This window comes from Microcaecilia unicolor, chromosome 11, assembly GCF_901765095.1.
Source record: "Microcaecilia unicolor chromosome 11, aMicUni1.1, whole genome shotgun sequence".
Lineage (NCBI taxonomy): Eukaryota > Metazoa > Chordata > Amphibia > Gymnophiona > Siphonopidae > Microcaecilia > Microcaecilia unicolor.
Genome location: NC_044041.1, coordinates 69,806,348 through 69,828,673, shown reverse-complemented (window position 1 = coordinate 69,828,673; position 22,326 = coordinate 69,806,348). Strand labels below are relative to the sequence as shown.

The following is a 22,326-nucleotide window of genomic DNA, read 5'->3' as shown; positions in this document are numbered from 1 at the left end:
GTGGTTAAGCCGGGAGTTATGTAAGTCATGGGAAAGAACACTGGATAGGTAGGTTCTTTTTGCTGACCACAGAGTAATAATGTGAAACATTCCAAAATTCAGCAAGAGTAACAGAAGAGGGCAACTTACGCCAAATGCATTCCGCCATACATAGTAGATGGCATTGGAGCTGGAGGTCTGAATGAAATCAGGAGCAAGAGGAGGCACATTGGGAAGAGAGAGAGGACACAGAGAAGTAGGAGTGGAGGAGTGGCTTAGTGGTTAGGGTGGTGGGCTTTGGTCCTGGGGAACTGAGGAACTGAGTTTGATTCCCACTTCAGACAGAGGCAGCTCCTTGTGACTCTGGGCAAGTCACTTAATCCTCCATTGCCCCATGTAAGCCACCATGAGTGGGAAAGCACGGGGTACAAATGTAACAAAACAAAAAAAAGTAGATTAGTCCAAGGCTGTACGTAGAGTGTCATTCCACAAAGAAACTTGTTTATCAATAGTCAAAGAAGAGAAATCCCACAGAAAGGTGTCACAGTGGGCTAGAAAATCATCCAAGTTAAAGAGCGAAGCATCCTTGTCAGGGGAGAGTTGAAAGGAAAGGAACCATGGAAAAACTAAGGTAAATGTAATTAAAGCATGGTCAGCACAGGGTTATGTGAGCAATGTTTAAGCACTTTCCACATCTTAGCAATTTTTCAAAATCTGTAATTTCCTGCAAAAATATTTTGGCCATAGCAGAATAGAAAGGCTATAGAACTAGAGAACATAACATTTAATTGTTATGAGGGAAACTTAAAAACAACCTCAGGAAATAATTACTTTTTCACAGAGAGAGTAGTGGCTGCCTAAAATGCTCTTTCTCAGGAAGTGATGGGGATGAGCAGTGACAGAATTCAAAATGTGTGGGATAAACACAGAGGTATAGAGCATTTCCACTCACAGTAAAACTTAAACTTTAAAGAAAATTCTGGCCATCAGTTACAGCCTTAAATACTTTAAAGGGTGATGGGGGGGGGGGGGTAACCTGCACAGAATCACAGGTTCAACCCTGGCTACCTTTTTCTGCAGACTGAATGGGGCATGTTGGTCTTTCCTTCTATCATTTACTATATTGGAATTGAATTTCAGTGTTGAGAAAAGATACTAAGGTGCTGTAGGAAAAGAATGCAGCTGAAGAGAGACCTGCACCCAGACATAGGAGCCAACTTTTCAAAATTATCGGGGGCGCTAAGTCCAATGGAAATAACCCTTCCCTGGACACATCCAAGGAATTTTCTTAATATTGGGAGTGCTCAAGCACAAACAGCACACACAGAGTCGGCTCCAATGCACCCAGACCCCTGCCCCTTCTCTTTCACTCAGCAGGACTGCACCAGTAGACGGCTCAGCTGGAAATCAGTGATGTACAGCATAAATTGGAGACATGCTGTCATTAAATTTGGCACCTATTAAACCATTTTCATTTAATTCACTCCAACTTCTGCTTTCTCCCCCCCCCCCCCCCCCACCAAAAAAAATGCTAAGATCATTCATCTAGTGAGCTGAAGGCTCTTTCATATTTCATGCCAGATTTACTGTATAGCAATGCTTAGGAGTCAAGGGGGGAGGGGAGTGTACCTAACCTGCCTAGAAAAAGCAACAATGTTGTGTTTATTAGTTTTTGTTATACTGTCTTTCTATAGCACAATTAAAGCAGTTTACGTATTACATATGTATATTTTCTCTGACCCCAGTGGGCTCACAATCTAAGTTTAAAATAGAACCTCTGCAAAGAGCCTTTTCTGCCACCCTTAGCACTGAGGAAAATGAAGATCAGTCAGGACCCCAAAATGGAGTTCAGGAGGAGTCTAGTGATTACAGCAGAGAATCCCACTGGCACACCTAGAGGGCTGTCATTGTTACCGTATTTTTCGGACTATAAGACGCACTTTTTTCCCCCCAAATTTGGAAGGAAAATGGGGGGTGCGTCTTATAGTCCGAAGGTAGCGAGTTCCGAGTTCGGGATCGCCCTCCCCCTGAGTTCGGGATCGCCCTCCCCCCTCTTTCCTGCCCAGCGTGCTGCTCTCCGTCCTCCTGTATGCTGCCTGATGGTCTCGGCGAGATTCAAAATGGCCGTCAGGCAGCATACAGGAGGACGGAGAGCAGCGCGCTGGGCAGGAAAGAGGGGGCTCTTTCCTGCCCCGACGTCACTAGACCACCAGGGAACATCGCGTGACGTGAGTAGGGGAGAAGTGGTGACAGGGCCGGGGGGAGGGTGATCCCGAACTCAGACAAGACGCACCGGAGCACCTAGGTTTTAGAGGAGGGAAAAAGGAAAAAAAATTTTTTTCCTATTTCCCTCCTCTAAAACCTAGGTGCGTCTTATGGTCCGGTGCATCTTATAGTCCGAAAAATACGGTATGTCCCATTACCTCAGATATCCTTTTAGATTGTAAAGTCTTTGCAGCAGGGACTTATCACACCCAAATACTTATCATTACTGTAACACACTCCCCACACCAGGGAATACTCATAAGAACATAAGCACTGCCATACTGGGAAAAGACCAATGGTCCATCAAGCCCAGCATCCTGTCTAAAAACATTAAGGATTACTCTAAAGTCAGATGGCTTCCTGGCACAAGGGACAAGATGAACCAAGTGCGCCGTGAAGCAATGGATAGTTACTTCAATGCTTGAGGCTCCTGGTATAAAGACTCTCAGGCCCTGATGCACAAAACTCTGGCATTGTTCCAAATAGCGCCGTAATAACAGCACAGAACAACGTCCTAATGCTCAACGCTAATGAGACGCAAATATAGGCACACTCAAAGCGTTGAACATAAGGGAAGACTGTGCTTTGTTGCGGGAAGAGTGTGCTTAGAGCATGCGCAGAAGAGTTCCACAGTAAGCTCAGCTCCTGTGTGTATGTGCCTAGTAAAACCGGAACATGAAGCGCACACTGGCGTCTGTTTTCTGCGGCCTAAATATAAGCATTTAAAAAAAATTTTTAGCTTGGTCGCTTATACAAATCAACTTATGCGTCCAGTTTTTCCTACATAAGCACACAACTGTGGAACGCATTACCAAAAGCCTTGAAAATTACGAACGATCACCTAAACTTCCGGAAAACACTAAAAACTAACCTGTTTAAAAAGGCATACCCTACCAACCCAACTTAAATGCCTGATCTCTGCAACACAACAAAACTAAAGTACGTAATGGACATAACACAACTCTTCCGTTGTATGATTCCCTAGTGTGGCTGTGCCACATGAACTTTATCTTACCACAACTTCACTTTGTATTTGTTTACACTGGAGTCTCCAAACGCCTCTCCGGTACTATGTAAGCCACATTGAGCCTACAAATAGGTGGGAAAATGTGAGATATAAATGCAACAAATAAATAAATATTTAGATGCAGGAAACAGACACCAATGTGTGTTTTCACTTTGGGAGTTTTTAATTTGTATGGACGCTTTAAATTTAGATGCAGGAAACAGATGTCAATGTGTGCTTTCGCTTGGACCTGCTGTTTCTCATCACCAGCGCTAGGGCCACCGAGAAGGGAGGCAGGGGGGACAAAATTCCCCGGGCCTTCAAGGGGGGCCCGGCGCCAGGGTCAGGCCGCCGGCGATGCAGTTCCTGGTCTCACCTGCCTGGCTCTGGGCCCCCTGCATTCGAAGTGGCAGTCACAGATTGCCTCCCTTCGGGCCTTCCCTCCCTGTCTCCCGCCCTCGCAGAAACCGGAAGTTACATCAGACGAGGGTGGGACACGGGGGGGGGGGGGAAGGCCAGAAGAGAGGCGATGTGCGACTGCCACCTTAAATGCAGGGGGCCCAGAGCCGTGGAGGCAGGCAGGTGAGCCTGCAGTGGCGGGGGGGGGGGGGGGGGGGGAAGCGACAGGGGGCGGCAGCGGCAGGGAGAGCGATGGGGAGCGGCAGGGGGGGTCGGAGGTGGGGCAGCCTTGCCCCGGGCCCGGCCGAGTCTCTCGGCGGCCCTGACCAGCGCTTAAGGGCTTGCACAGGCTTTTTGTTTCCAAAAGCAATCAAAACCAGTAGATGTTGCAGAAAGATTCATGAAAGAAGCATGACAAATCCTCTAGTCCAACAGCCTAATGTCTGCTCCGACCTGGCATTATTTTTTAAAGTGATAAGGCAGTTTTGTTTTGGGCACTCTTTTCTGAACATTGGGGAGGAATACAAAATGACCTCATTAACCTGAGCTTGACTACTATTTACATTGTTCGTCTGTGTGCTTGTTTGTTCCCGCACTCCGGGCCTCTGAACATTCTGCGCAGGTAAATGCAGGCGCTAGTCTGGCACTAATGGCCTCTAGCACTCACATTTACTTTTGAGCATCGGGGCTCAGCCTCTTACCCAAGTCACTACCCAGCATCCTCTTGGGACATCAGAAGTGACCCATAAAAGAGACCTCAGAATCTCTCTGACAGGTCACACAGATGTATCAAAGAACCATAAATCCCACCATCCTCACATATTAACAGCTCAGCATCAGCAAATTCTGAATACATACAAGAAGGGACTTTGCCACCGTACCCTTGCACTTTCAAGATTTCCAGAACTTGATGTCCCCTGACTGATGCATGTTTATAGACTACACCATGGTTTCCTCTACCTACCAGTTCTCCATTAAATAATGGAGGTGTAGCACTTTTGCTGCTAGGAGGGGGGGGGGGGGGGGGGGACACTGAGAGGAGACCCTGTATAGTTTTCTCTACAAAATCACAAGTCTGCATGAGTGTGCCACCTGTGTAGTCTCAGACCCTGAAGTAAAACGATCACATCTCAGCCCACAGATTTGCAGTTTTAGGACTTTTTAGACAGCCGTCATAACAGAACTCCTGTTCTGGAAAATGTTAGGATTTGACAATTTTTTTTTCCAACATGTATGTTGAATGCAGTCCTAGCTGCCTTCCATTTCATGATTCCTGGCTGGAAGAAGTTATCTGACTTCACAGGTCCTAAGCACACAGGGTAATCACGTTTCCTGGACATGCAGCTAAGCTGGGCCAGTGCTGCCTTTTCTTCACTGAATGCATGGATATGTAGTTCTGATTTCCCTATTGAGTTCCCTAAGCAAAGCGGACTTAACATCCATGCAAGCGATGAGGTAAAACCAGGACTGGGTCAGCTTGTCACCCTAGACATAGAGTTAACACAGAGGAGCTTCTCTGATTGCTAGACTTTCTTTCCCTCAGGTCTCCGTGGATCAGGGCACGGAAATCCAGCTTCAATGCCAGTGATATTCCATCTAGCAGTGGATCTGAGAGTAAAGAGGCAGGTAGCAGTGATGCAGGAGCTGTGCAGAAGGACCAGCGGGGTACCACTGTTGAAAGGAGGGGTCAGTATGTCTTGTCTATGTTTCACATGCATGTTTCGTGCATTTTACCGACCAGGTATTAAAGATTCCACCGACATTTAAATATTCTTTTTTAATTATTTTTTATTTTTAATCATTTCAGATTTTTAAGTGATAAACTTGTATAGAAAGGTATTCTATTCCAAATATTTATCTTGCAACATACAAATATATAGAAATAAAACCACACAATAGATACACTCAAGTTCCCTAATTTAGATCCAAGATTACATATATATGTCTATTTTAGAAGAATTTTTTTTCAGGAAATAATAGAACCTAACAATTGAATGTCTTTCATTAACAGAGCTCAAAAGTAAATATAATTAAATCATTTACATTTTACACCAATGATCTTTTAGCCACGAGGAATTCTGTAAGATGTGATGGCTCATAAAATACATATTTAACCGACATTTAAATATTCTTATATGCATTAGTTTCAACTGGCTGCTTCAGAGTAAACTGACATTAGTAAACCTCATTGAGTCTTTGTAAGAGGTCACCCGTTTTCATCAGCTCTTAGTTTGTCTGAGCTCACCTACCTGTGCCTCTCTCTGCTTCTACCAAATTCAAGCCCCAGAGAAAAGTCCCAATGTCTAGTATCAACAACAAGAGAGTTCAGGTGCCACTTAAAATAATTAAGACCCCAACTTTGTCGGAAGACTGAACATCCAAATGGCAGATGAAATTTAATATGGAGAAGTGCAAAGTGATCGACATTGGGAAGACTAATCCAAATTATAGCTACAGGGTGACAGGTTCCACATTAGGTGTCACTACTGAGGAAAAATATCTAAGTGCCATTGTGGGCAATACATTGAAATCTTCTGCTCAGGAATAATTAGGAAGTGAAGAGAGACTAAAACAAATAATATCATAATGCCTCTCTATCACTCCATGGTGAGGCTGCACCTTGAATACCATGTGTACTTTTGGTCATCGCATCTCAATAAATATATAACAGAATTAGAAAAGGTACAGAGAAGGGTGACCAAAATGATTAAGAGGATGGAATGAGTCTCATATGGGGAAAGGCTACAGAGGTTGGGACTCTTCGGCTTGGAGAAGAGACGGCTGAGGGGAAATATGACAGAGGTCCATAAAATCCTGCATAAATAGATAAATGCAAATCAATTGTTTATTCTTTCAAAAAGAACAAAGACTAGGGTCATGCCCTAATGTTACATAGTAGTACATTTAAAACAAATAGAATAAAATATTTTCTCATTCAACACATAGGGGCCTTTTTACTCAGCTGTGTTAAGCACTAATGCGTGTCCATTCAGCAAAAAATGGAGTACTGCAGGACGCCTGTAACTTTGAAATCTGTGTGCACTAAAAAATGTCTCTAATTTTTTTTGTTGAGGTGTCAGGGGCGGAGGGTGGGCATTCCTGTGCTAAACAGCACATCTAATTACCACTCACCTAACTGGCACAGATAACACAAGGCTTTTCTGATGAGCTGGAAAATATGACCACTTAACACTACTTTTCATTAGATTACATTGGTTACCTATTCGCTATCACATTTTTTTTAAGGTTCTTTGCTTAACTCATAGGGCTTACTAAACTTTTCATTCTTCTTATCTCTTTTTCCCAGCTCCTCCGTACATCCCTACTAGGCAGGGCTGCCGAGAGACAAAGCCAGGCCTGAGGCAAACACCTCCACCCCCCCACCCCCCCTGCTTGATTGTCTCCTCTCCTGTGCAGCTGCACTGCACAGGTCCTTCTTCCTGCCATGTCAAAAGAGAAAGTATTTCACACAGGAAATGGGATGTGGCAGGAAGAAGGACCTGTGACCAGCAGAGAAGAATTAACGTGATAGAGTGATAACTCTGCTCTGCAGGGCACAGGAGATCCATACTAACGCCGGGCTCCCCTTGGAGGCTGGGCCCTGGTGAATTTTGCCCTCCCCTCTCGGTGGCCCTGCTACTAGGGCCCTGTGATCTCTAGATGCCGACCAATTGGTCTTGCCAGGACCAAAATTAGCCCATTTAGAATCCACAAGGCACTACTATCTAGCTATGGAACGACCTACCACATTTTGTCCATTCAGAGCAGTCGCTAACAAAATAAAAACAAAACAAAACTGTAAAGACCCATTTTTTCACCCTGGCTTTTGAGAGCAGTTAAGATTGGAGAAATTAGCCCGTCACTTACCTACATATATGCCCAGTATGCATGTACACCAATTTACATGTCCAGCATGAAGTCTGATCTATATGTATATCTGATGCAGGAATTACCACTATTGTTAGCAGAATCTGTGGTACTTCAGGAGTCAAACACCACACACCAGAATGAGAGAGAAATCTTCTTTATTTGCCAGCAAACAAAGTAGGACATCAGCGCTAGACCTCTCCTTCTCTGTGTCTTGTGTCTCTGTGTCCTGCGTCTCCTGTCTTGGTTCCTTCTCGTCTCCAACGTAAGCTGCTTCTGTTCTCATTTATATATGGTCCTAAACCCCTCTAGCCCCCCTTTGTCACCAGATGGTAAGGAATAGATTGATTACCCTGTCTTAAACTAATTATCTCTACACATTTACTCAAAATATCAGTTACATAGGTTTCAGATATTTCCTAAACTGACCTATGACCTGGGGCCTCTCAAACTAGACAATGTGGCACCTATCTCCTGCATTTTATTATTATTAAATTCTCAGATTCCCAGTTAACTTAAAATACTAACCAGACTCTGGCATTCATTAAGGGGCCAAGGGGCCAGTCCTACACTTAACTATAATCCATCAAGGAGAAGAGTTGACTTTTCTTGACCTCTTTCACCTAGCTAGGACTGTGGATAATTCAAACCAGATGATGACCTCTTAAACTGCAGACAAATCTCACTTGAAAGTCAGACACTGAATTGAAAAGATATTTTACATAGAGAAATAGAACTTATTAATTAAACAGAATAAAACATATTTTAAAATAAGCAGAAATCATAATTCCTTATAAGACAAAATCTAGATTATCACCTATTTCCTTCTCTCTAAACAGCATTCAGTCTAATCTTTTAAAACTGCTTGCTTGCTGATCCCCTCGAGACTGTCCAGTATGCCTTGCTAGAATGGCATCCAGATGTGGTAAATAATACCTATGAACCAGCCTTAACAATCCATCACTCAAAAAGGGACAAAGAAAGTTTTATTTCTCACTGACCTTTCTAACCTTTAGTCTAGCAAAAGCTAGACATTTGAGTAATTAAAACCAGATGGCATTCTACCACTTGCAGGCCTGAACCAAAGTTAAACAGAATTAACAAATTAATATGATTTCTCTGTCCAGGCTTTCTCATATCTAATGTGATGTCATTCTACCTTCTCCAGCATGAGTGGTTGTCTTCCTTTCTATGACCACGGGCGTTCCTTTTCCGTGTTTTATTGGATCTTAGCAATTGTGAACCACCTCAACCTGCCTTAACTCATGAACCCTTACTGCTTACAAAATGGGTGGCAGTAAGGGCTCATGTGAAAATGGTACACATTTAATGGCAATGTTACCGCATGGTCATTAATGCAGAAAATCAAAATCAGGGTTTTTACAGCTACAGTAAAAATGGCCTCTTCGTGTGCAGGAAGGACCTGCATAAAGGCACGCTAAGGCCTATTATCATAGCTTAGTAAAAAGACGCCATAATTAACCTATGGAACTTGTTGCCAGAACAAATGGTACAAACAGTTAGTGTAACTGGATTTAAAAAAAGGTTTGGACAAATTCCTGGAGGTATAGTCCATAAACTGTTATTAAGGAAGACACAGGGAAAGCCACTGGTTTACCCTGGGGTTGGTAGAATCTTGCTACTTTTTTAGATTTTTCCAGGTACTTGGATTGGCCAATGTCAGAAGCAGAATGCTGGGCTAGATGGACCTTTGGCCTGATCCAGGGACCAATATAGACTGACCCCACCCAATGCATCCCAGGATGTATCACATGGGGCAGTGCCACCATTTTGAAGATGATGGTGCTGGAGGCAAGAGCAAATGGGCATCGCTGCTGCCTAATTTAAGCCTTAAATTTTAAGGTACAGGGTCTTTGGGGGAAGTGCCTGGGCAAGGGATCACAGGATGGGGGTGGGGATCCCACTGGGCAACAGGGAATGTTTTGGAAGTGGGGGGATTGAAGAAGGGGGCCATTAAACCAGTAAGGCAATATTAAAAAAAATATTGGGGAAGAAGGCATCTGGGTTAGGTCAGGACTTTTTTTTTTTTTAGTCCAGTCAAGTTGGGGGTGGGTCATGCCATTAGATACCAGAGATATTTTTCAGGGATCAGGGCAGTAGGGGGGAGTCAGTAACTTCTAGACACCAGGGGTAAGAGCAGAAAGAGGTATCAGGTTGGGGGGAAGGTTTGTCAGGGCATTGAGTTGGGGGAATGGTGCAAAATGCCACAGAATGCTTTCCTGCAGCTGCTACCTTTTTTTCCCCCTTCAAATGTCATTCTTCCTGCTGTGTTAGTGCAGCAGTAATATGTATGCTCATTGCTTATAGCATATGTAGTATTTTTGTAGTGCTAATTTCATGGTAGAGTGCAGGCTCTATCATGAGGATTTCAGATAGGCCCCTCAGTATGGCAATTCTTATGCTGTTATTGCATTCAGATTTTGATACTGCCTGTAATCACCAGGAGTTGTCTATCAATCAGAGCATTGCTGTGCTGATCCTTATCTGAATCTCAGACTATATCTCTAAAAGAATGCAAGTTTTGCAAACAGGCTCAGAGCTTCCTTTATCTCTGAAGTGCAAACCCATGCACACTTACCACAGAGCATTCTGCTCATGGCAGTAATCACAATGTTTTCTAAAATACAGGAAAAAAGCAAGGTCAGCCAGTGAAATACTAAACACCAGGGACAGGCATAAGATGTTTTGGCTGTACAAGGCTTTTTTCACAGCTGGGGTGGGGTGGCTCTTTTGTGGTGGGACTGGGCAGAAAAGGGGAAAGGCCAGCAGTTTGTTTAGTTTTCTGCTTTTTTTTTTTTTTTCTAGGAGTCCCAAACCTAAAACAGTATAGAACTGGGATCTGGCACCGTAAGCCTTTGTTTTACATCTACCTGAGGATTTTCCCATTTCTTCCCAACTTACTTTGGTCTAGTTGTTGCAGGAACACTCCTCTACTGGAGAGCCATACACTATCTTCCAGAATCCTGTCTATCCACTAGCTGCCACCACCGCACAGCAGCTGTAACAACCACTTCCAGGACCTATGAGCAGCACCTCTGTCTGCAGCCTCTCTGATCCCAGTTATGGAATCAAAAGGATGGTGGGAAATGGACCACAGACTCCAGCAACAAGGAAAGCAAACTCAATAAACCTTAAAGCATCACGTTTGCTTTCCTCATTTCTGGAGTCTGTGGTCCATTTCCCACCATCCTTTTGCTTTTGCTATACTCCGTGGGATTTCAGAGTTCTCCACCCAGGTGGATTTCTGCTGGAACTTTCTCCCAGGAATGGAATAGCAGAGTGAGGAATCAAAACTAGATTCTTCTGTGCACTGTAGCTTTCCCACAGGCATGGAGCACCTCCTTAGTCTGGTCTCTTATTAAGAGTTTTAACAGGCAGAATAAGGCACTGCAGGGTTAGAGCTTTCAGAAGATAGACATTTACCCCTATCAGTTTCTTTATATTGATACAGTTGATTATAATAACATTTGCTATCGTTGAAAGATTAAACACATGCTTTCTAACAACCTTCCTGAGAGGATAATTTCATTATCAAACTACCTAACTTGTGCCATACTTCAATCCACAGGAGGACGAGGGCACCAGGTGCACAAATCCTGGCCAACAGCTACCAGTGATAACGATAGTGTTGGTGGCAGCAACGCCACAGACTCTTCATCAAGTAATTCAGGTAGAAAATGAGCTGAAAGTCTCACCACATTCACAGTGTATAGTGAAAGCCTCTCACAGTGCTGGTGAAGCACCTTTTCGATTGCAGCAAAGAGCTCATAGCTCCTGCAGTTCCACCTTCTCCCAGGAGGAGGCGAGGTAGGGAATGGTGTAGGAGCACTAGCTGAGCAGGAGAGCACAGCCTAGGCACAGAAGGAGATACTATAGGAACACTGTACATACCCTAGCTATAAGGAAGCCTTAGGAAATGGAATGATAATGTTTCTCCAGCTGTGTTTATTTTTGCTAATCTGTTTCCTAAGGTGACTTTTCCAAGAAGCTCCCACGAACATCATCCAGTGGTACCATGTCCTCAACTGAAGAACTTGATGCAAAAGAGGGGAATGCTGTCTCCTTTGAGCAGAGTAGGTACCAGACACAGCACCCTTTCTGGGAGGACAGAGTGGGCCTCGGGTAACTCATTAAGCAGGAAGGCCTTCAGCTTCTGCTCTCGTTTCTAGGTATGAATGGCATAGCCCCGGAAATGGCAATGCCACTGCCCACGGGCCCTTTTCGAAACATAGGCTTATCCAAAGCTGCTCAGACACACCGGCTCCGGAAGCTGCGTACACCATCAAAGTGCCGGGAATGCAACAGTTACGTGTACTTCCATGGAGCAGAGTGTGAGGAGGTACCTGACCCACTCCTTAAGGTCTTAATGCCCATGGATATGCAATGGCAGATGTAGTTCTGCAAATAATTTCTGATTAACTAACAAGATCAAACAACAGCACCACACCTATAGACATGTATAACATATGAAGTGGAGGAGTAGCCTAATGCTTAAACCAGTGGGCTGAGAACCAAGGAAGCCCAGTTCAAATCCCACTGCAGCTTTTTGTGATCTCAGGAAAGTCACTTCACCCTTCATTTTCTCAAATACAAATTTAGGGGCTGATGCTGTAAAAAGCACTAAAGCTTTGTGCAGGGTTAACATTGTTTTAGGGCACAAAATGCAGAAAAGGGGGTTTCCACCTAAACTAAGCCTTGAACACATGGCACATTAAAAAAATTATAACATTAATTCAGTATTCAGTGCAGATATGGAGAAGTACTCTGAAAAGTAAAAGTATGAGCAAAATGCCAGGGATTTAATGCTAATTCTAGCAGGCATAAAGACATGCAACTTGCCTTCAGTGATCTGACATAAATTACAGCACTGCACCACAGATCACCAATCCCCCCCCCACCTCTAGATATGACTTTGATGCTCCTGATCCCCCCCCCATCCCCCCCAAAATTACCTGGTGGTATAGCTGATCTTGACTGCCTCACTGGCCCCCTCCCCCAAACACCCCCTCTAGCATACCCAAGTCAAAAGGCAGATGTGATGCCCACTCGCTCCTGCCTCCATGCCACCATCTTTCAAAATGGAAGTGCCCAATCTCGCACAGTACATTTTGGAATGCACCACCCCAGTCTGCCAAATAAGGGACTTTTTGCCTTATTTGGCAGACTGGGGTGGTGCATTCCAAAATGCCCTTATTTGGCAGACTGATCCCAGGACACCACCATTTTGAAAGATGGCAGAACAGAAGCAGGAGCAAGTGGGTATCACTCCTAACTTGCAACTTAAAAGGTATGCTGGGGAGGGGGGAAATATTGAGGGCATCCACTAGACCACCAGGGTATGGGGAGGAGGGACTGGAGGGAACCTGAAGGAAGGCAGAGCTATTTTTTTTATATCGCCCTTCCTGTTGTGCATGAGCCAATCAATGCTCACACACTGACAGGGAGACATTTTACTTTTCAATGTAGCAAATGGCTTTATATTACCACGGTGGTATGCACTGTTTTTTTCTGTGAACACTTTCTTAAATTTATAATCTTTATTAGAAACCACAAAAAATCACAAAATACATAACAATAATCCTTAACAGCTGACCAGAAACAAAGATTCCAGACTCCATAAACATAAGCGGTAATTTTCATAATTTCACCCTTCCCTTCAAGTCAAAAACATAAGGAACATGGTTCAGATGTTGTTTCTTCACAATGATCTAAACCCAACAACAATACCAATGGAATTCCAAAAATCCTCCCTCTCCCCCCCCCCCCCCCCCAAAAAAAAGACAGTGTGCTCCAGGTCACAACTTCAATGAATAGGGAAAGGGAATGGAACTTGATACCACCTCTCATTCAAAGCGGTTTACATATTATATACAGGTACTTATTTGTACCTGGGGCAATAGAGGGTTAAGTAACTTGCTCAGAGTCACAAGGAGCTGCAGTAGGAATCAAACCCAGTTCTCCAGGATCAAAGTCCACTGCACTAACCACTAGGCTACTCCTCCACTCACCAAGGACCAGATTTGTTGGAAAGTGCGCCATGGGCAAGGGCAGCGGTGGTCGTGGAGGCACCCCAGCCAGTCAGGTTTTCAGGATATCCACCATCAATATTCATGAGAGAGATTTGCATGCAATGAAGGCAGTGCGTGCAAATCTCTCTCATGAATAGTCATGGTGGATATCCTGAAAATCTGACTGGCTAGGTTGCCTCCAGGACCAGGTTTGGAAACCACTACCATAGGGAATCTCAGTGCACACTTTTTAATGCAGCAGTAACTTGCATGCACTTAGTTGCTTATTGGATTGAGCAAAAATTGCATGTTTAGCTTGCATTAGAAGCCATGCACTAAGCTATCAGCACACAGCTCTAATGCAAGCTTACTGCATCGCTCCCCTTAGACTGGGAAAGGGAAATACCTATGGTATTTGAATGTAACTCAACATTACCTAAATCCAAAATTCTCTTCCATACATGGGACAGGGTTTTACTCTAACTGGGTAAGCAAATAGGATTGGACGCTCCATACCAAAAGCAGTTTTAAAATTGTGGTTTGGATCATATTAGAACATTTGAAATGGAATAGGCCTTGTCTCAGCACACTCAGATTACAGCACAAAGGGGACCTCACCCTGTTCATTCACTTCCTTTCTGCTCACTGCATCACCCTGTATCTTGCTTTACAGTGTTATCTGGCCTGCCACAAAAAGTGCCTGGAGACGCTGGCCATCCAGTGTGGACATAAGAAGCTCCAAGGCAAACTGCTGCTATTTGGGAGAGATTTCTCACAAGTATTACGGGACAGCACCGATGGCATCCCTTTCATCATCAAGAAATGCATAACAGAGATTGAGAGGCGTGCCATGAAAATGAAGGTGACACTCCCTCTGCCCCATTCACTTCTCTCCTGTATATCTCTAGTAAAACAATGTCCATTTTGTACCACTGACTGTTCTTTGACAAATATCTCTGAGCATTTTCAAAGCTGTGACAACTGAAATCATACATTTAATGTAGCGAGCAGGAATTCTTCAGCCAATTGCATCTTAAAATGATACTTGCGATCAGTTTTTAATATTACTTTGCTCTCCCTCCATCACCATAAAACAGGGAATTTACCGTGTGAATGGAGTAAAGACACGTGTGGAAAAGCTGTGCCAGGCCTTTGAGAACGGAAAGGAGTTGGTGGAACTATCCCAGGCCTCTCCTCATGATCTCAGTAACGTTCTTAAACTCTACTTGAGGCAGGTAAGCCCTATAGCACCCTCCTCTCTCATTCTCACACCGATTCTCCATGCCATGACCCAGGAAAAGAATGGTGAGTTTTGGCAGGAATAGGGCCAATAGAAATGGTCTTTCAGCACCTGAAATTTCAGCCAAGTCATAGATCTATTCCTTCAAGGCAAAAGTCAGATAATTGCTCTAGCTCAATCCTAGGTTGTAATATCCATAACAAATGAAACGGAACTCACAGAATTACCTGAAAGAAGACAAAGTTTAATAAAACAACACTTTCAACGTATATCAATCAACCATCGAGTCCTTGCCACCGTTGCTTATACCATAGGACCACACTACTGGTAAATTAACACAGGCAGCAAAATCAGTTTATGACATATTCCCTTGCCCTGCTTTGCAATCAGTACAAAGCCTTATGTGGTAGGCTGACTTCTAGCAGTTTTGAGGTTCCTGCAACAGGTCTGGGGGAGGGGGGATTTGGGAAGGGGAGGCAAGCAACCTTGTCCAGGGGGTGGAGGGTTCAAATCAGCTATTTTTTCTCAGGTCATAGCGGTCGGGGGGGGGGGGCAACAGTCAAGTCGGCTCGTCAGGTGGGGGGGGGGGGGCTCTAAGAATAAGGACGATGCAGACAGGTGACAGGTGGTACAATAGTATTACTCATAAGATGTTAGAAAGACCAGGCCTTTGAGATCCTCCTTGTCAGTTCCAAAGTGTTTGATCATTTTAACTTCAACAGTCTCACAAGTCCTGGATTGTTTTTAATTTTCCTTTGAATCACAGGCCATCAATCAACCATCGAGTCCTTGCCACCGTTGCTTATACCAGAAAAGTGTAGTCCAGAAAAGTGCTTCCACATGGAGGTATCACCTTAGTCTGCTCCCTGGCATGTGATCTTACAGCTACCTATGGCAGCCGATTCTTATCTAACATTAAAAACGTCTCCATATTTATTCATGTAGAATATCCTGATCTTCTGAATGACTAATTCCTTTCCGCCCTCACCAGACCAGTCCAGAGCCTGTGGTTTATGCTCATCAACCAGCAGGTGGAGACAGAGAACAAGTGCTATAAGCGCCATACAGCACCATGAGCCTTAGCTTCTCAGTATTTCTCTCTTTCTCCAGCAGACGGTGGCAGGTAGACCATGCAGCTCCTGAACTTCTGAGCCAGTTGGTGAACTGGACCTCAGTTAAATTGACACCTCTTCAAGGTCTAAGCTCAATAAAAGAGAGGGATTTTTGAAAGAAGCAACAGTGTTAGCTCAGAGGAGTTTGCATTCTTGTACCCCTTCCCCTTTTTCCTTAATTTCTTTGCCCTGAGCTGGGGGTTAAAAAAATATTTTGAAAACAAGAGTTGTGAAGCCAACTTCAGAGGTCGCTGGGGAACCTACAGTACCCATCTGATAATGATGAGGAGTCTCTAGGAGCAGTTGTTCCTTTTTTCCCCAGTTTGTTTCGCATTTTGCATTTACACAAGGCTTTTCTATTGAAGGGCTCTGAGGGAGCTCACTGTAATGAAGTCTCCATTCAACCTCTAAGTCTATAGCAGACAGAAGGGCAGCAAAGGAGAGATGCTTAGAAGTGCTGGATGATTGAGATTCTCAATCAGAGTTTTCAGCCACTGCTTCTATTCATGGTAGGTCTATAGTGACCAGATCTGGATCTTTAGTTAAGCAGCAGGAGGAAGGGGAGATCTGTATGGGTGAAGGGGATGATCCTTCAATAGTCCATCTCTTCTAGGAGGATCTGCTTTAAAAGATGTGCAAAATCACAAGTTACTGAAACATGCATTTGATGTCACAGCCCTTGATCTCCAGGTGGCAGTATTTTTAAGAGAAAAACATCTCAAAATCGGCACAAAGTGGCAGATGGATGTTTTTTTAGGGGAAAACATCCAAGTCACGATTTTTAAAATTCAGATTTGAGAGTTTTCTCTGCAGTTTGTCTAAATTGCAAGGGGGCATGTTGGGGGCGGGATCTGGGTAGGCCCAGAATTTGGACTTTTTCAGGGATAATGAAACAAGATAAAAACATCTATGGCAAAAATTGGGACTTTTTATCTGTACCAGTTTCAATCAAGACTGAGTTGCAAAAAGGCACCTTAACTGATCAGCTAACAACTGGAGGGATTAAGGCATGCCCCCCTCCTTAAATCGCCAGTGGTCACTGCTCCCCTCCCACCCCCAAAGATGTTACAGTGACAGTACATACCAGGCTCTGCGACAGCTTCAGATATTATGGCTATTTCTATTAGAGCAGCAAACTGGTGTGGTCAGTACAGTGGACTGTAGAGAAAGAAACCCAGGTCCATATCCTATAACTAGTATACTTGTAGTGAAAATTGAGAACCTTCCAAAACCCACAAAATACTAACTATATTTATAGATACCTGAAGACATGAGGGCTTTGTAGTGGTGTACAGTTAGGTGTTGCAGGAATTGAGATAGGAATTTGTGATACTTCAGGAGTCAGACAGCACACACCAGAATGAGAAAGTAATCTTCTTTATTTGCCAGCAAACAAAGCAGGACATCAGTTCTAGCTCTCTTCTCTTCTGTCTCAGCTCTCTTCTTATGCTGTCTTCTCCTTCTTCTGTCTGTTCCTTCTGTCCTTCTCTTTCTTCTGAGCTCCTTCTGACGTAAACTGCTTCTGCTCCTACTTAAATACTGTTCTATCCCCCTCCTAGCCTTGCCCCCCCCCTTACTCTCCAATTGGTTAAGGAATAGATTGGTCACTTTGCCTCAACCAATCATTACTTTTGAAATATCAGTTACATAGGTTCCAGACATCCTAAACTGACCTGTGACCTGGGGCCCCTTACACCAGACATTTGGTCTCCAGAACTCTTATATTTTCCTTATGATTAATGTCTCATCTATAGCTTAAACTGGGTTCCCTTAGAGACCAAGAGGCCCTAGTGAGATTGGTTATTCTCATATTCCTAGTCTGGTTCATACTAACTGCTAACTAAACTCTGGCATTCATTAAAGAGGTCAAAAGTCAGTCTTACTTAATAGCATACGGCTATGGTCTGTTATTACTTTCAGGAGGCCAGTCCTACACTTAGCTATAATTAATCAAGACTTTTCCTGACCTTTTTCACCTATCAGCTTATACACAGAACCAGCCAGAACTATGGCTAAGTCAAACCACATGTTGATCTCTTCACTGCAGTCTTTGCTTAGAAAATACAGCAGAGAGTAACATTAGATTTAAAAAGGTATTCTACATAGAAATTACAGAGAATAGAACATATTCTAAAATACACAGAATCAGTATTCCTTATAAGACATATTCTACATACTTATAATGGTCTATATATCTAAGCTATCTCTTTATAACAAAATCTACATATCAAGAACTTCTGAAATAGTATTTCAGCTTTAAACTACAGTATGCCTAATAATATACAGATGTGCCAGCTAGCATTGGCAATTCACAAGGGTGAAAGAAATTCCTGTCTTTGACCTTTCTAACCCAGCCCGGCAAACTAGACTTCTAGTAATTAATTCCAGCCTGCATTCCTCCACTACTTGCAAAACTGAGAATTTGCAGAAATAGTATTTAAGCACCTTTAACCAAAATTAACCCTTAATATGATTTCTCAGAATTATTCAATTTCTTTTGCCCACTGCCTCATTCCCCCCTTTGAGACTAAAATCAGCTTATGCAGAGATAAGTCTCACTACTCAAACTCTGGAGATTATAGTGATCCTAACTGGGAATAGACTTATGAACCACCATTACCCTACTTGTTAAGGTCCGACGGCATACTGCCGAAGCACATGAGGCCAGGAAACAAAACAACAACCCTGCTAAAACTAAGACTATTAGGGAAATGAACAAGGGGCGTATCCAGGAGGTCAATGACCACCACCAGGAGGTAAGGTCTAATCCTCCTCGGTAATCCTCCACATTAAGGCTGGCCAACTGTAGGACTTTATCCATGGCATGCCTAACCACATGCGTCCTATTTATGACAATAGTACAGCACTCTGAAGAATTTAGCACTGTGCAGAGACCACCCTGGGCTGCAAAGAGATAGTCAAGGCCCATACGATTATACCGAGAAACTATACTTAATTCATTAATTTGATCCTGCAATGCATTGACTACCACGTTCAGCTCATGAACTAAAACATGGAGTAGGGACTGAAGTCTCCGGGTAGCCATACCTAGTTCAGTAATACCCGCTACCGGGCCTCCAATTGGAATCCAGGCCGTGGCAGAAAGGGCTACAAGTCTCTTTTTAGTCAGAGGATAAGTAGAATTAATATACTGGAGGGCTAATTCAATCGCCTCATCCTCTGGGGCAACGGAGGAAGGTAAGGACAAAGCCTCTCGCTTAGAGCGGTGCGAGGATAGTGGCTTAAGAGGAATAACTTTAGGAAAATAATTCAAGGTTACCAATACACAAAAATCATATGTGGAGGGAAGAATCATGTGGAGGACATTATCACAGAGCCAGTAATGACCAAGGAGAGGGTGAGGAAAGTTCCCAATAAATGTTGGCTCAGGCTGGACAGGGTACTTAGGGTGCCCATAATGCGAGCCCCTATCCCAGGGGGAACGAAGACGAAATGGAGACTTTGCACACCATAGGCGCCAATCCCCAATTGTGACAGGCTGCTCATTTGTTAGTAACTCTTCATACCCCGGGGACTTATGAAAGTAGAAAATAAGCTTGGACACTATAGTCTTCTCAGTGGTACGCTTAGGAGCCAGATAATCACCTGGGTCATAATCTGCAGGTATGGTAGCAGGGCACATAGGAGTACCTGGAGAAACTACCCACACAGATTCTCCTTTTTCTGGGAGAACATTAGTATAATTACAGGGAATGGGAAGAACAGTTGAGATGCTTCTTGTTAAACAAAACACTCCAGAGGCTGGATAGGGAGACGTAAAAACTGGCCTTAGAGAAGAGTCAGAGGGGGAAGTAGCATTATAAAAGGACCACCAAGTATAATCCTGGCTCCAAGGACCTGAACTCGAAAAGTAGGGAGGTATAAGAGCTGGGAGTTGCACAGGAACAGGAACAGCTGGGACATCTGTGGTATAAGGAGAAAATTGGGAACACACAATACAAGGGGAAGTAATCTTTGCCTGGCTAATTAGTTCCTGGACAGAGTGTAACCAAAGGTTGGAGCGAGTTGGGGTATTAGGAACAAGGAGGCAAGGAGTAGAAAACAACAAAAGCATCCAAACTACTAACATTTTCTTTCTTCCTAATCTAAAACAAATACAGCAAACTAATTAAGCAATAATATTTCAACAGTCTGTGCTAATCACAGATTACTCTCATATAGTGTTCTCAGTCCCTGGCTTCTGAACTGGCAACAATGGCGTATTCCATGGAGACTGGCAAGGACGAATAATTCCATGGGATAACAGACGATTCAAATGTGCTTGAATCCCTTCCAGAGCCTTTCTGGGAATTGGGTATTGGCGAAGATGGATTGACCGGGCACTTGGAAGTAAATCTACATGTACAGGAGGAATATTTCGGGCCAACCCTGGGGGATTATCTTCTGCCCATACCCCACTGACCTGAAAACTGTCTGCCAGGGGTAGGTCAACTTGGCTATGTGACTGATGCAGCCGCCATTCTTCTTCAAGAGGGCAGCAGAAACTCAATATACCCTTAGGGCTGGATGTCGGGGGCCGAAAGGAGACTGAAGTCTGGCCATCAGAGTCAAAGGAAATTTGGGCCCTAAGCTTGGACAGCAGGTCTCGGCCTAACAAAGGGATTGGACAGTCTGGCATATACAGGAATTCATGAGTGACTATGTGTGAGCCTAATTGGCATCTACGGGTTGTCAGGAAGGGCCTCCGGTTCTGCACCCCCGTGGCACCCACCACTCAGACAGTTTTTCCAGACACAGGCGCTAATCGCTCCGTCACAACAGAATGTTCAGCTCCTGTATCAATCATGAATGGAATTGAGCGGCTCCCTATAGTTAACTTGACCATAGATTCCTGGGAGCCCAGTTTGTAGGAACCCGGTCTGTCCTATTCGTCCCATTCTGCCATCTCGGCTATCCCGATGATGTCAGATTCAGGAGGCTCATATCTTCCCTCTCGAACTCGGCCTCGGCTTCCTCGATCTCCTGGTCCCCTTCTCAGTCCCTGGCGCCTCTGGGGGCATTCATCTTTCCAGTGCCCTCTTTCCTTACAATAGGCACACTGATCCCTCTCCAATCTTGGTCTGGGATTCTCCCCCCTTGGCCGGGATTGATTGAAGGAATCTCGGGGCCTGGCTGGTGGTCCGGGGTCCCACTTTGGCTTCCCATTAGCTAGAGGTCGACCTCGGTTAAGGGTGGAATTAGTAATGGCTGCCGCTAAAAGGTCGGCCTTCTTCTGCATCTTCCGGTCAGCCTCTCGGCGCACCTCCTGATCTCTATTAATGAAAACCTTGGTTGCGATCTCAATTAGCTGGGTGGTATTCATCCCTGCGAATCCCTCCTGACGCTGCAACTTCTTCCGGATATCTGGCATACTCTGGGCCACCAATGCACTATTCACCATTCTCTGGTTTTCTTGGGCTTCAGGGTCAAATGGAGTGTATGTTCTGTAGGCTTCAATTAGTCGCTCTAGAAAGGCCCCAGGGGATTCAGTTGCCCCTTGGAGAATTTCAGAGACCTTTGCCAGATTAATAGGCCTCTTTATACCTTTCCTCATACCTTCCAGTAAGTCCCGGCAATAGCCAGACAACAGTTCATAGTGCTGCCCATCATTTGGATCCCAATCTGGAGCTGCGCGAGGAAACCGAGCTCTAACCCACCCCTCTAGGTCCGGTGTCCTCTCGGGAGCACGTGCTCGCGTGATGGCCTCAGCATTTTGCAAAATCTTCCGCCTCTCCTCAGTTGTGAAGAGGGTCAGGAGAAGTTGTTGACAATCAGTCCAGGTTGGGTTATGGGTGGCCATAATGCTAGCCACTAGGTCCACCACTGCCTGAGGCTTTTCAGTATAAGAGGGGTAATGCGTCTTCCAATTCAGGAGATCGGTGGTTGTGAAGGGTACATACTGGTAGGCCTGTGCCTGTATAACCTGACCCTGATTATTAGGATCCGGTCGAGTGGTAGTTACCTGGCGGAGGGGCAGAACTCTCGAGGAGGTGGGAATAGAACCTGAGGTAGAGCTAGGAGCTACCCTCCTATCATGCTCAAAGGTGATTGCAGCGGGTCTAACCCATTCAGTGGAAGTGTGTTGAACCCCTGAGGGATGGGGAGGGGTACTCATAGACTGAGAGGTGGTCACAGGTGAGTCAGTCCATTGAAAGGGATGCCGGGCCCCTGATGAGTGGGTAGGGGTATTAGAGGGAGAGGCTGGGCTGTCAGGAGTTGAGGAGTCAGGGAGTGGAACCCAAAACGGGTCTTCAGAAGTTAACAGGAGAGGATGTGGCACAGAAGGGTAGAGACTGGGTGAAAAGTCCAACCTAGGGTGTGGCAGGTTTGGCACAGGAGGGGAAGAACTATCCGGAGAAGCCTGTGCTGGAGAGGCTTGGGCTGGGCGGCGTGGATCTCTGGGGGTGGCACGGAACCCCAACAATGGGC

The 22,326-nt window shown here is 44.6% G+C and overlaps 1 protein-coding gene across 3 annotated transcripts in view; it reads left to right on the top strand.

Moving 5' to 3' along the window:
• The window catches only part of ARHGAP45 (Rho GTPase activating protein 45), a 115,795-nt gene that overhangs the window by 85,483 nt on the left and 7,986 nt on the right, over positions 1–22,326 (top strand). For 2 of the 3 annotated variants that reach the window (XM_030219456.1, XM_030219455.1), the window contains exons 14-19: positions 5,193–5,335; positions 11,106–11,207; positions 11,509–11,610; positions 11,707–11,876; positions 14,219–14,407; positions 14,643–14,780. In XM_030219456.1, the coding sequence (XP_030075316.1) occupies positions 5,193–5,335; positions 11,106–11,207; positions 11,509–11,610; positions 11,707–11,876; positions 14,219–14,407; positions 14,643–14,780 (844 nt within the window). The remainder of the gene's footprint in view (positions 1–5,192; positions 5,336–11,105; positions 11,208–11,508; positions 11,611–11,706; positions 11,877–14,218; positions 14,408–14,642; positions 14,781–22,326) is intronic. The other variant, XM_030219457.1, reaches the window with a different exon arrangement.